Genomic DNA, 15415 nt, shown 5'->3' on the forward strand with positions numbered 1-15415 from the left:
TAGATACATAGGCATTTTTTGAAGAACAAACGGAAACCTTTTCGCAGCTTTGTTATCAAGACTTAACCTTCACATGTTTTCAGTTCAGTCCGTCATTTCTGCTGGATCAACGTGTTTCTTCATCAACTTTTCTACAAATACAAAATGAGTCTTGAAACATCAGAAGTAAGAACGTGATGTCTGGTTCAGTTAATATGGGTCTGTGGAACGCGAATCCTCCCGTCATAACAGTGACCAGTTCTACCACTAGTGTCATAGAAAAATGTGTTGTCACGCAGGTTACAGCTACTAAATACCAAAGCCTTCTCGTTTATGATGTAATCATTATTAGCATTATTAATTCAAAGTGTTTATGTATGGAGAGACAGATGAGAAAACCGTATAAGCCAGAATCTTTGATTTATGAACATAGGATACCCCCCCCCCCCCAATAAAATTGTTATAAAATATTGTAGAACTATTTGTAAATGTTGTAATATTGCTAGAAACCATACTTACCACACTATTTTCCTATGAAACCACAGTTGATTTTGTATTATTTACAAATCTATACTTGAAAATTCAATGGAAAAACATTATTCAAAAGATTAAAATCCTTCAAAAAGGTTTCTGTATTGATGCATGGACATGTAGTAATGGCAATATCAACATTGTTGTTTGATCAAATAATAGAAAATTCAATGTAAACACAGCTTAAGATCGCAAGATTTGGATGCATCCAATGAAGTAGGATTCTGTTGCGTTTACGTGGGATTTTTCTTTTATTTGATGCAACAACAATGTATATATCATGAAGTGTATCAATAAAAAAGATGTATTTTTGAAAGATTTTAAATTTTATGCAATGTTTTTTTTCATTTGAATTTTGAAGTAAAGATTTGTGAATACTTATACATGTAGTAATACAAAAATGAAGGTGGTTTCATAGGAAAATGTTGTGTTAAATATTGGTTTGAAGTAATATCAAAACACTTTATACAAATAGTTTTCCAAAGTTTTATTAATAATATTTTTTTGGGGTAACATATGTCTTTAAGAAGCAGTTAAAGAGAAAATTGGAAATGTATGAAACCTTCCCATTGATTAACTGGATGGTTTTTAATGCAGATCTTTGAACACCACCCACTGATATGGCATGTCCAGGGGTCCATGTTTGCCCTTCTCTTAATTTTGTATTCTTATAGGAATTATGCGATTTCTGTTTGTTACAACACAAGTTGCACTTTGTATCCCTTTATGTTCCTGAAATATTTTCTCAACAAAAATACTGATATTTCAATTGTCCAAATACATGAATATTTCAAAGCAAACATAATTTTACTTCATTGATAATGTTTTAATTGTCGTATAATATATTTATTACATAGTAAAAGAAATGAAATTGTCTTTGACTTACCTTCAGATTGTCCAAAAGATCAGCCACAGTAGGTCTGTCAAAAGATTTCTTACTGCAGTATACAAAGGACACAATTCCTGCCTTGTTAATGATAAAATCTCCTCCCATCTGTAACCAAAATGTTCTCTATCATACACTGAAATACTCGTGAAACAAACAGCATACTAAATAAAGAAATCAATCTACAGAATCACATTTTTCCCTAGCATAATAGATATCATTTACTGAAGCTATAGATAATGCTTGATTATACAGGGATTAGAACATACTGCGAGGAATTGGGTCACGAAATTTTTACATGATGAGGGGAATATTGGACATACAGCGAGAAATTAGGTCACGAAATGTTTACATGATGAGGGGAATATTGGACATACTGCGAGAAATTGGGTCATGTAATGTTTACATGATGAGGGGAATATTGGACATACTGCAAGGAATTGGGTCACGAAATGTTTACATGATGAGGGGAATATTGGACATACTGCGAGAAATTGGGTCATGAAATGTTTACATGATGAGGGGAATATTGGACATACTGCGAGAAATTGGGTCACATAATGTTTACATGATGAGGGGAATATTGGACATGCTGTGAGGAATTGGGTCACGAAATTTTTACATGATGAAGGGAATATTGGACATACTGCGAGAAATTGGGTCACAAAATGTTTACATGATGAGAGAAATATTGGACATACTGCGAGAAATTGGGTCACGTAATGTTTACATGATGAGGGGAATATTGGAAATGCTGCGAGGAATTGGGTCACGGAATGTTTACATGATGAGGGGAATATTGGACATACTGTGAGAAATTGGGTCACAGAATGTTTACATGATGAGGGGAATATTGGACATACTGTGAGGAATTGGGTCGTGGAATGTTTACATGAGGGTAATATTGGACATATTGGGAGGAATTGGGTCACGAAATGTTTACATGATGAGGGGAATATTGGACATACTGCAAGGAATTGGGTCAGTGAATGCTAAATGTTTACATGATGAGGAGAATATTGGACATACTGTGAAGAATTGGGTCCTGGAATGTTCACATTATGAGGGGAATATTGGACATACTGTGAGAAATTGGGTCCTGGAATTTTTACATGATGATGGGAATATTGGACATACTGTGAGGAATTGGGTAACCTAATGTTTACATGAGGGGAATATTGGACATACTGTGAGAAATTGGGTCAGGTAATGTTAACATGATGAGGGGAATATTGTACATACTGTGAGGAATTGGGTCATGCAATGTTTACATGATGAGGGAAATATTGAAAATACTGTGAGGAATTGGGCCATGCAATGTTTACATGATGAGGGGAATATTGGACATACTGGGAGGAATTGGGTCACAGACTGTTTACCTGTTGAGGGTCATCGTGGACATACTGGGAGGGTTTGGGTAGCGGAATCATCTTTACCATGGTCTCTGCATAGTAAACCATTTCCTCTATTCCCCAAACCTTAAAAAGAAAGAGCATGTATTAATGACAAGGTTCCTATGAAACATGAATGCATGTATTGAAGAAAAATTAAGATATTCCAAAATTTTGTCTAGTAAACAAGTCTCACAAAATTGAAAAATAAGTGAATTTCAGTACATCTTCATGGTAATTCTAGATTCTGAGATAACGCAAAAGATACAACAAGAGTACCACAAACGGTACATAATACGCCTGTGAAATGCTTACATAGGGTGTTTTTCTTGTGATATAATTTGTATAACTTTGCTTCAGGTAGTATCAGCCATCATGAGGCTGTGACAAACTTTCATATGAACAAAGGGTCTTAACTTAAAAATCGAGATTTCCTCAAAATGGACCAAGTTCAACAACCTGTAATTTTTTCAAAAATAGAAGAAAATCAAAATCCTTCCCCAGATGCACATCTTCAATACCGATACAAACACTTCACAAAATAAGATGGTCCTCACTTGAAAACTGTGGGAGGAATTGGGCAGACAAATTATGTACCCTCCATAGAATATTAATTTCCAAATAGACTAAGTTCAACAACCTGTAATTTTCTCAAAAATTGTAGAAAATCAAAATCCATCCCACATGCACATCTTCAATACCCATACAAACACTCCACAAAATAAGAAGGCTCTCACATAAAAACTGTGGGAGGAGTTGGGCGGACAAATTATGTACTCTCCATATAATAATTATTTCCAAATAAAGGGGCAAAACCCCTGGAAAAAAGGTCGAAATGGATCAAAATTGCAGTATGATCTAGAGTGACCCACAAAGAAGCTACACAGCAAGTTTCAGCATGATATGTGAAAGGGAAATGAAATTATAAAGAAAAAACTCCGAACGAACGGACGGATGGACGAACGGACGGATGGACATACAGACATCACTGTACCATAATACGTCCTGTCTAAAGACGGGCATATAAAAATGAATTCAACAGAGCATGGCTTACAAATTCTGACTGGAGTCTAGAAGCTATTGAGTGCTCTTTCAATATATTGCCCCTGTTATAATGACATTCCCATTTATTGTCTGAAAGTCCTAAAGAACAGATTTCTCTCTATGGTAGAACGTTTGCTTTGTAACTGGAAGGCCATAAGTTCGAGCCCTGCCCATACCATGGCTGCATCAAACATAAGATGTAAATACATGTACAGTTAGTGATTGTCCTTTGTCAAATGCTCAGCATTTAGAAGTGAGAATCACGGGTCTTTCAGATATGACGTTAAAAACGGAGGTCCTATGTCGCAGCAGGCTTTTGCATGTTACAGAACCCTCACTGCTATAGCCGTGAGTGCTATAAGCATAGGTGCAAGGTGAAGATAACGAACAGTGATCAATTTCATAACTCCTACAAGCAATACAAAATAGATAGTTGGGCAAACATGGACCCCTGGACACACCAGAGGTGGAATCAGGTGCCTAGGAGGAGTAAGCATCCCCTGTTGACCGGTCACACCCGCAGTGAGCCCCATATCCTGATCAGGTAAACGGAGTTATCCGCAGTCAAAATCAGTGTGCCAAGAACGGCTTAACAATCGGTATGAAACACGTCAGACAGCATTTGACCCAATGCGAGGTTGTATTGACGAACTAGATTGTTATAATGACCATAGAATAACTTTTGTTGGTCGAGAATTATTATCCTTGTCGCATTACAAACAATTCCAAATGAGTGTAGTTCATGTAACAAGCGATAATATTACAGTCGACTATATCACTATCGTATAGATAAAAACACCGAATGAAACTGAAAATCAAAATTACATGTATAATAATCACATAGATTAATAGAAATGTTATCATATTTCTTAATATCATATCTGTACTACACAAAAAGGTAACACACGCCTTAAATTATGATTTGTCGTGCATATATGTAATCTTAGTATCAGATGTATGTGATGCGTAATTTTTTCCCAGAAATGTCAGATTTTAGAATTTCACCATGAGCACAGGGAAGGCGATTGATGAAAGACCCTTTTTATTATTAATCGAAGTATTTCGTTTATCACACGCAAATGTCATCCATCGCCTTGAATGTGCTCATATCATAATATTGACTAATGTAAGTAAAATTTTGGAAGTTTTGGCTAAGAAATAGCGATACATGTAAATTCGGGAGCGTATTACTCTACTATGTGACGTTTTGGCGCCATTTTGTTTGTATATTTGAAGAGAGGGTGTTGCCTCCAAATGACTTCGATAAGTAAAAGTGTGTCATCTTCTATTTTATTTTTCTTGATTTCACTAGGCCAAATTCATATGCTAAGCGTACCTTCTCCTTTGTAATATTTGTCTACATTTGTAATATTCACCTACAGCTGTTGACATCCAAAACTAGGTGAAAATTCTTGACAGGATGTAAAATAAACAAACAAACAAATCATTATTGATACACATCAATTTACCTTGTACACTGAACGATGCAGACCAAATGCCTTGTAAACCTAAACAAATAAAATATCTTTTTTATACAATTCAATAAAAGAACAATCCATGTAAATAATTCATTTGGATGTTTACAAAGTTACAGCATGAATATGTTGCTAGAGTATTTGATATAATTTATCAGTGAGGAGATGGTAGTGCACATTTCTTTACTAAGTAAAGAGGAAGCTGTCATTTTTCAAATGAAATTGTTAGAATAGGTCCTCAGTATCCTTCGCTTGTCGTATGAGGTGACTAAACAAGAGGCCCATGGGTCTAGAATCGCTTTTCTGATACATTGTAGAACAGGCAAAAATTCTCACAAACCAAGATTCATCAATTAACAAAGTTTGATGATGTTAAGTCAAATAGTACCTGAAAATTTAAATGTAACTGTCCAAAAGTAGGTCACAGTGACCTACTTTTGGTCGACACACTGAAGACTCAAGATGCATCAACTGACAAGTCAAATAGTATTCAAATATAGCCATCAAATTCCAAAAGAAGGCCACAGTGACCTACTTTTTGGTCGACACACTCAAAAGACTCAAGATGCATCAACTGACAAAGTTTGATATTGAAGTCAAATAGTATCTGAAATATTCAGATATAGACGTCAAATTCCAAAAGTAGGTCACGGTGACCTACTTTTTGGTCGACACACTCTGAAGACTCAAGACCCATCAACTGACAAAGTTTGATGATTTTAAGTCAAATAGAATCTGAAATATTCAAATATAGACGTCAAATTCAAAAAATAGGTCACGGTGACCTACTTTTTAGTCAACACACTCTGAAGACTCAATATGCATCAACTGACAAAGTTTGATAATTGTAAGTCAAATAGTATCTGAAATATTAAAATATAGCCGTTAAATTCCAAAAGTAGGTCACAGTGACCTACTTTTTGGTCAACAAACTATGAAGACTCAAGATGCATCAACTGACAAAGTTTGATGATCCTAACTTTCGTAGTGTCCAAAATATGCATCTAAAATTGAAAATGTGAAATTTGAATGTCTGCAAAATTCAAAAAGTAGGTCACTGTGACCTACTTTTTAAAAAAAATAAATATGTTTTGAGGCCTCTAGACGCATCAACTTACAAGGTTTGATGATTCTAAACCTCTCGGTATCTGAAATAACAACCTAAAATGTATTCATAAATGATTAGCCATAAAATTCAGAAAGTAGGTCATGGTGACATACTTTTCACATGACGCAGTTCAAGGTCCCATGATCCATCAACTGACAACTTTTGATGATCATAGGCTCGAAAGTGTCCAAGATATGCATCAAAATCCATTTAATAATCTGTGAAATTCAAAAAGTAGGTCACCATGACCTACTTTTGAGACAACATGATATTAGGTCCTAATATGCATCAACTGACAAAATTTGATGATTCTAGTGCTTATACTAAGCAAAATATCAAAGTTTTAACAAAACAAAATTTAAGGTCAACTTTGAAGTGCCATTGAGACCACACCCTTTACCCCAGGAGGATGCCTTGAACATTTTTTTTTTTTTTATCTACAACCTATCCTTATCCTTATGCATAAGTTTGGTGATAATTTGCCCAGTGGTTCTTGAGAAGAAGATTTTTTAGCAAACACTACTTTTGTTTGCATTTTCCTAATTATCTCCCCTTGTTAAAGGGTCACAACCCCAGTTTTAGTACAAATGAAAGCCCTTGGGCCAAGGATACCCTGTGACAAATTTGACAAAAATTGGCCAAGGGGTTCTTGAGATATAGCCCTTTTTCCAAAAAGTTGACGCACACCGCACGCCAGACATATGGCCATATGATTAGCTCTTTGAGCCTTTGGCTCAGAAGAGCTAATGAAGCGGTCCATCAGATGAGACGAAAAAACCGAGGCCCCGTGTCACAGCAGATGTGGTGCGATAAAGAACCCTCCCTGTTCAAAGGTTGCATAAGCGCAGAGCAAAGGCTTAAACTTTGCAATCCTTCGTCGTCAATGGATACTTCTCTATATGAGTGAAAAACTCTCAAGTAGGACGTTAAACAGTATAAAATCAATCAAACAAATGAAAATTTGATACCAGAGATTCCATGCAACATACAGAGTAGTTTCTTTATTCTAAATGAAACTTGGATAACTAAGAGTATGTATCTCAAAAGGCATTAGCACAATAAAAAATTAAACCAAATGAAATCGTACACAATGAACAAAGGCAAGTACTGTTGACATGTTATGAGTAAAACTATTGTTATTTGGAACTCCTCTAGACATGCTATAAGTAAAACTATTGTTACATGTATTTGGAACTCCTCTAGACATGTTATGAGTAAAACTATTGTAATTTGGAACTCCTCTACCTTCCTCTGTGGGTCCAGAAGCATTGGAAATGGACATTTGGTTTCAGCAAGCCACTGCTGTGCTCCTTTCTGATCTCCAAAAGAAACTACAAGAACTCGGCCTCCTGACTCGGATATTTCTTCCTACAATACAAAAGCCAGCCTGAGCAAAGACGGTCATTAGTGGTAACAAGAGGCCCAGGGGCCTTATAGGTCACCTGAGTATCATGTAACAACCTTCCAATGTTTGAATTAGGTTTGTGTTTAAATATAAGAATTTTACTTTTGGATGGAGGAAACATTGAATAGCTATGTGGTCATGAAGTACATGTGTCATTTTTATGTTCAATCAATAATCCTTCTTAAAAAACCTAGGTCTGAGACATCATAAAGAAAAGGGTTATTTACTCCTTAGATAAAACCAATATAAGAAGATTTTCAAAGAATTTCTACATTTTCACTATATGACCAATAGAGCCCCACCCTAACACAAGAACCCCTGCCCCAGGGGCCATGAATTTCACAATTTTGGTAGAGGGTTCAACGCTCATTATAATTATCCCCACAGTTTGGCTTCTTGATGTCCAGGAGTAAAGAAGAAGATTTTTTAAAATTACACTCATTTTGATGGTTTTTGCCCCACCCCTCAGGCCCCAAGGGGGCAAGGACCACAAATTTCACAATTTTTGTTCCCCTCCACCCACAGATGCTATATGCCAAAATTGGTTGAAATTGGTTCAGGGGTTTCAGAGAAGAAGCTGAAAATGTTCAAATGTTAACGCACGACGAACGACGACGGACAAAAACAGATAGCAATAGGTCACCTAAATGAATTCAGGTGACCTAAAGAGCTCAAAAAACAAATGTATAATGCAATAATCAGCTGATTCAATTGACCAATGACATTTAATCACATTTACAGAGAGTCTATCCCAGCCAGAGTCGCCTTTAAATTATGATATTGATTGCTATTCAAGAGTTGCCTTTATATTATAAAATTGAGGGCTATTTAAGTATCTTAGGTTTATCAGTAATTTTGCATACCCAGTTGCAACAGAAATGGTAATTTTCAATGTTGTCATCTGACCTGTTCAATGTAATCATGTGCAACATGAAAGGTGAAAAATTGATGGCTGGATCAGGAATTGGACCACGACCCACTGCATTACTACTTGTGCTCTATACCTAACCACTCAGTTATCCAGGCCAATATCTACAGTTCATTTAGCCACTACACTCCTCCCTCCTTAGATTATTTTCACCTCCAAAACACACTATCCAGATTCTTTTGCCCCTGGCAGGACTTTCATTTGCAAGTCCAGTGGTGGTCAACAGCACCATATGTAACAGACAAAAGAAATTCATAACTGGACCAGAATCGAACCCAGGACCCCTGCGGCCAGGTACTCTAACCACTTAGCTATCCAGGAAGATATCCACTGTCCCTATAACCTAAAACCAGTACATTCCTCTCTGTTTAAATTGTTTTCACCAATGAAAACACAATCCAGATTCTTTTGCCCCTAGCAAAACTTTAACCTGCACGTCCAGGGGTGGTCAATAGCAACAAATGTAATAAGAAAGGAGAAGATTTATGGCTGGACTGGAATTGAATTTCAGGCCTCTGCTTTACTAGCCAGGTGTTTTAACCACTGAACTATCCAGGATGATATCCCCCCAGGCACCCACCCTCATAAGAGTGTGCACTGTCTATGTAATAAGAAAGTTGTCACTGAAATAAACATTGTCTTGACATCAATACAATCAATAAGCACCTAATCATTACCGTAATCTGATTATCAGTTTTCTTTGCCATGCTACAGTATATTTTAATGATTAATATCATCCACATAAAGTGAAGTAAATGTATATGCATATATAATGGAAATGTGAGAGACAAGAGATTTTTTTACTGAATAAAAGGGAGTAAAACAATTCAAAATTCAAAACATTTGAAAAGCTAAAATTGACCAACATTGTACCATAAGACAAAGCTAAGGTCTATCAGACAATTTTTGACTGTTAATGAAGTAGTCAGCATTACTCTTGCCTTTGATCTTTAGAATTGACCCATTGATACATCTATAGTTAATTAGATAATTTATATACTGTTAAAGAGAAAGACATCTATAGTTATCTTTTGATCTAAGAATGGACAGGCTCAGGTAAACCCATTGACAATGATAATTATGAATAAAGCTATTTTTGAATAGTCTGACAATATTACCATTCTTATGTAAAAGTATGTTTCTTTTGTTCATTTATTGGACACTGTCAGGTAAGCAGTCTTGTACTGCAGGTTTTATATTCACTCACTCTATAGTACTGAGCCATATCAACATGTCTTCCTCTGATGGGGAGAGTATTTTCATTGCACAATTAAATGTCAACTATTTTTAAGAACAGACAGTATCTGTTCTTTATTACATTGTAACTTATTGGACACCTACATGTAACCTTTCTTCTATATAAAAGCCTAAGAAGACAAAGGATTGTGTAACAAAAATGTTTTAAAGTTAATTAGATAATTTACATACTGTTAATGAGATAGATATTATCCCTCTTACCTCAGACTTCTCAACTTGTTCAATATGTTGACGTCATGGGAGTCAAGCAAAATGCCGCAATAGCACCAAAACAAGGTCCTTGTGTCCCAGATACTCCATTAAATTGGTTTCCTGCCCAGTTCTAGCATTAGTCAGTGGGACCTCCACTGGCCCCGTGTCCCCTAGCTGTATGCTGGTGTCATCTCCCTTCAATGATCTGTCGACGCTCTGTAATACCTCATCCCATTGTTGCTATATTTAGAAACATGCATTCTGAGAGTATTGCATGGCAATACATAGTCCCCTACCGGTTGCAAAAATGACTGCACCACAACAATATTCAAAGTTCATTATGTAGGTTATGGTAAAAGGAAAAATTGGGGAACCAGCATATGAATCGTTGGAAATCAACTACTATTTGAATAGAGACTAGACCAGGAAAAAAGACAAATTTATAATTAGGTTTAAGTCTTTAACCAAGTCAATAAACTGTGACATGTAGGTGATCATGAATAATTTAGCTATATTGTTGTATTACTATGCTAGAAGTTTTAATGAGTGTAGTACTCTTATCTACAGAGATAAGAAACTTGGATGTAAACTAACAATTCATGCAATTTTTCTAAGTCCAAGGGCCATAACTTATATTGTAGTTAATGAAAAATCAACGGACCAAGACGAAATTCAAATCTGTAACTTGTTATGGCAAAGCAATGTACCAAATATCAAATGAACATCTGCAAGCACAACCAAAAAAATGTGCGGAAAACTGATAATTCATGCTATTTTTCCAAGTCCAAGGGCCATAACTTAATGAAAAATCAACGGACCAAGACGAAATTCAAACTTGATCTGTAACTTGTTATGGCAAAGCAATGTACCAAATATCAAATGAATATCTGCAAGAACAGAATATTCCTAGAATATTTAAACAATTGATAGAATAATTTTTATTGACTTTCATGTAACTAAAATTGGGTGTGTGTGTGTGGGGGGGGGGGGGGGGGGGGTGATATAAGAAATAACATAACAGATTTACATTTTAGAATTTTAAATGCCATGTATCGATCTGCTCATGTGAGCCAAATTTCCATCAATAAGTAAACTATCTTCAGCGGATTAAAAAAAAAATGAATAAGAAAATGAAATTATATTGATAAAAGGAAATAATAAAATGAAAATAAAATTGCACACAAGTATAGGAAATTTTACCCTGCATCAAACCATGGATATGTACATACTCCAGCGTTTAATCATTGTTGTAAAATAAGCTGTAATACTAATGACATATCTATTCACTTATTTGTATAAATTTCAAACAAATCATGGGCTCAATTTGTCCCTAAAATGACTTGAAATTTATTTTCCACATGCGTTTGTCTTTTATATATATTTTTTCCGTTTAGGCATGTAAGCATATGCTAACTTCCATCTTTACGTGATGATGTATAATCTAGATCATTTATTAAAAATTATTATTGATATTACACTTTATGATGATTGATTTTTATATTGTTTAACTTCCCTCTCGTAAATTTTCACTAATATGGAGACGTCACCATTGCCGGTGAAGGGCTGCAAATTTTAGGCCTATACTCGGCGCTTACGGACTTTGGGCAGGGAGGGATCTTTGTCCTGCCACACCTGCTGTGACACGGGACCTCAGTGTTTGCAGTCTCATCCGAAGGACCGCCCCATTTAGTCGCCTCCTACGATAAGCAAGAGGTACTGATCGAGGACCTATTCTAACCCGGATCCCCACGGGAGTGCACTTTATAAAAAGGGGTTGGAACCCCAAGGGTCCGATAATGACCCTTCCCTTGTCTGTGTATACATATAGGTCTAGTCTGTATGTTTAATTTCTAACGACCTTCATAAAAGTACAGAAACGATCCACTTGCAAAATTGGGATTTTAACCCCTCTCCCATTACCAAATCATTTTATTATCATATTTTCCTTAAAATGTGCATGTATTATGCAGTTAGTCAGTTGCATCAAAGGTATTGATCTGATGGGGAAAAATAGCTGAGTACGTCGAATTGCAACGTCTTGGATCATTAAATCAACTGTTTCTAAAGAAATTTAATTTCTGAACATGAGAATAATAATGTCTTGGATCCCCTCTAATGTTAAATATACATGTGATCTAACGGTGATGCAGGCATATGTAGCTACCCCCCCCTCCCCCCCCCCCCCCCCCAATATCTGTTCTCGTTATTATTACATGCAAAGTTTGATATATTGACTACCCCCCCCCCCCTCACTTTTTAGAATATGAATTCGATCTTGCATTGTCTTTATATTTATTTCAGCAAACTGGTAACAAGGGCTAGGCCCATTTTGGATACAATGAATTTACTATATTTGTGGTATCACAGAGCCCGGGCCCAAAACGAACTTGACCCTTGTGAGACTGACATTTCTGTGGGTGTGCATAACAAAGAAGGACAACTCTAATTGATTTAAGGTTCAGGCTCGGACTGTACAATATTTTTGTGCAAAAGCAGACTGCAAGTCATTGTGATTGTTTTCTTCCTACAAAGTATAAACAAACTCGGTCAAGTAAATACTACCACAAAATGATCTCAGGCGGGGCCAGCATGGCGGCCATATTGCTCATTTATGTGCATGTAGGAACACTTACGATAACCCTAGACCACTCGTAGGGTTACGATCAATACCTGATCATAAATCGAAAATCGTAAATTTTAGTGAAACGGTCGTACGTGTTATGTTCACATTTACGATCTACGATCGGTTAGTGAAACGGCCACCTGGAGCTTATGGTTATGTATCCTGCCCACTAGATCCGAACAGACAGACTACGCCATACCATAATATGGCCTGTCTTCGATGGGCGTACAAAAACTAAATAGATGAATTTACTGCAATTTACTTTAATCTCAGGAAATATATTTGATTAATTTTCTATTATTACTAAGTTAATTATGAATGTATTTGGGGAAACAAGACTTGGTTTCAGTAAACAAACCTGTGATAAATTAATGCACTGCTTACCTCCAAAGTAAATATGTCCTCCTCTAAATCACGAATTTCTACATTTCTGTGAACAAACATTCAGAATTAAATTTTATACACAACATTTACATCTGTAAGACACGTACTTTAAAAGTGGTTATTTACACATGGGGGGAAATTTACACTAATCACGTGGTCATGTGCACGTAATAGGCGCGTAAATTTCCCCATGCATATATTTATAAGTATTTGATATGATATATATCATATTCAGTTACCACTTATTTTTCCTCCACCCATAATGTTGGACGTGGAAAATTGCGTACTTAATCCCCAGCGTAAATAAACACTTTTACAGTACAAGCATCGGTAACCATGGTAATTGGAACATTTAGGAATACTAAATACTCTGATTACTTCAACATTTGTGTTGTAGCAGAAACATAAAGAAGGTATGCCTTTTCCAGACTCACGTTCAAACTGTAATATCTACATTTTCCAACGTTTTTGCCTTTGAAATCTTTACCAAATTGTAATGATAACCATTTCCTCATGGATGTGCTGCAGATATAAACAACGCGTGTATGATTCTTGATGAATATAGAGAGTCTATTCTAATGGCTAGGAGTCTTGACAGAAATGAAAGTAGAATGCAAGTATAAGAAATATATGAATTTGACTTTTGACAATTACATGAGGGTATAATGCTGCATGCTGGGATATTTTTCATGATGTGCTAATGCACAGCATGAAATGTTACAGTTCATACTCTCATAAATTTTCAAAACTTTTAAATATAAAATAAAAATATAAAAATATTTCTTAAACTAACAACCAACCTGTAGTTAGCCTTGACTTGGTCTTGAAATTCACGCCTTGATGTTACTTTTAATCTGTTAAATTGAAATTTATAATTTTGTTCACATTTGGAATAAATTTTCAAGGGAGCAAGTACTATAGAATATAAAAGAAAATTTCATTTTCATGGAGGACGTTTAAGTCATTTCATTGTAGGGTGTTTTGAGTCATATTTCATTGGAGGATGTTTGAGTCATTTCATTGGAGGATGTTTGAGTCATTTCATTGTAGGATGTTTGAGTCATTTCATTGTAGGATGTTTGAGTCATTTCATTGTACTAGGATGTTTGAATCATTTCATTGGAGGATGTTTCAGTAATTTCATTGTAGGATGTTTGAATCATTTCATTGGAGGATGTTTCAGTAATTTCATTGTAGGATGTTTGAATCATTTCATTGGAGGATGTTTGAATCATTTCATTGGAGGATGTTTGAATCATTTCATTGGAGGATGTTTGAGTCATTTCATTGTAGGATGTTTGAATCATTTCATTGTGGGATGTTTTAGTCATTTCATTAGAAAATATTTTTTTTTTTTTTAAACATACACGCAGTATATATATACATACATTCTGCAAAGAAACTTGTACAAAATGTTTAGAAGAACTATCAAAGGTATATGTATATATTATTTTCTGAGAGAGAGAGAGAGAGAGAGAGAGAGAGAGAGAGAGAGAGAGAGAGAGAGATGAGTTCAGTCATTATTTAATATATTTTAAAAGGGTACATATATATTGAAATTTATAAAAAAGATAATTTCCAAACAAAAAACAAAAAAAAACAACAACAGCAAACAAACACTCAATGAAATAATTGATTCCAGTGGTTCCAGCAGGTGTCAAACAAATCTTTTTCACCATTTTTATATGCAATATGTCTTTGAGTTTCATAAAATGTGTTCATTAGCGATATCGCAACATTTACATTCAGTATCTTCCCTTTACACCTCATAGTATAGATATAATATTTCAGCCAAAGAACAAGATTATTTTGTATAGTTTTCTTTTCATCCAAAAATCCAAAAATAAAATTATTTTTTGTTATTGATATTTGAAGATTGGTCTTATGTTCAAAACAAACTTCAAATTCTCTTAAGAAATGCTGAACACTATCACATTCCCAAAACAAATGTTCAATTGTTTCTTCTTCTATCTGACAGAATGTACAATTCTTATCATCTCTAATTTTGATTTTGAATAAGTATGAGTTTGAAGCTAAAATTTTGTTCAGAATTCTGTATTGAAACCACTGAGAATTAGAGAATATTTTGGCTCATTGGTGATCATTGTATTTAGAATTACTTTACGTTCTACATGTACAATGTATAATGCAAGTCACTCATTAGAATCCGTTCAAAACATTTAATAACATGCATAAAGAAGCTCATTGATAT

At 35.2% G+C, this 15415-nt stretch overlaps 1 protein-coding gene across 4 annotated transcripts in view; it reads right to left on the bottom strand.

The window, feature by feature from the left end:
* The window catches only part of LOC125652596 (uncharacterized), a 21901-nt gene continuing 6486 nt past the window's right edge, over positions 1 to 15415 (bottom strand). For 2 of the 4 annotated variants that reach the window (XM_048881922.2, XM_056165787.1), the window contains 8 exons: positions 14004 to 14057; positions 13204 to 13249; positions 10206 to 10436; positions 7660 to 7782; positions 5301 to 5339; positions 2776 to 2874; positions 1397 to 1504; positions 1 to 131 (listed from right to left, as the gene is read on the bottom strand). In XM_048881922.2, the coding sequence (XP_048737879.1) occupies positions 123 to 131; positions 1397 to 1504; positions 2776 to 2874; positions 5301 to 5339; positions 7660 to 7782; positions 10206 to 10436; positions 13204 to 13249; positions 14004 to 14057 (709 nt within the window). In that variant the 3' untranslated portion in view covers positions 1 to 122. Of the gene's footprint in view, positions 1505 to 2775; positions 2875 to 5300; positions 5340 to 7659; positions 7783 to 10205; positions 10437 to 13203; positions 13250 to 14003; positions 14058 to 15415 lie in introns of all 4 variants that reach the window. The other 2 variants (XM_056165785.1, XM_056165786.1) reach the window with 1 other exon arrangement.

This window comes from Ostrea edulis, chromosome 5, assembly GCF_947568905.1.
Source record: "Ostrea edulis chromosome 5, xbOstEdul1.1, whole genome shotgun sequence".
Taxonomy (NCBI): Eukaryota; Metazoa; Mollusca; class Bivalvia; order Ostreida; family Ostreidae; genus Ostrea; species Ostrea edulis.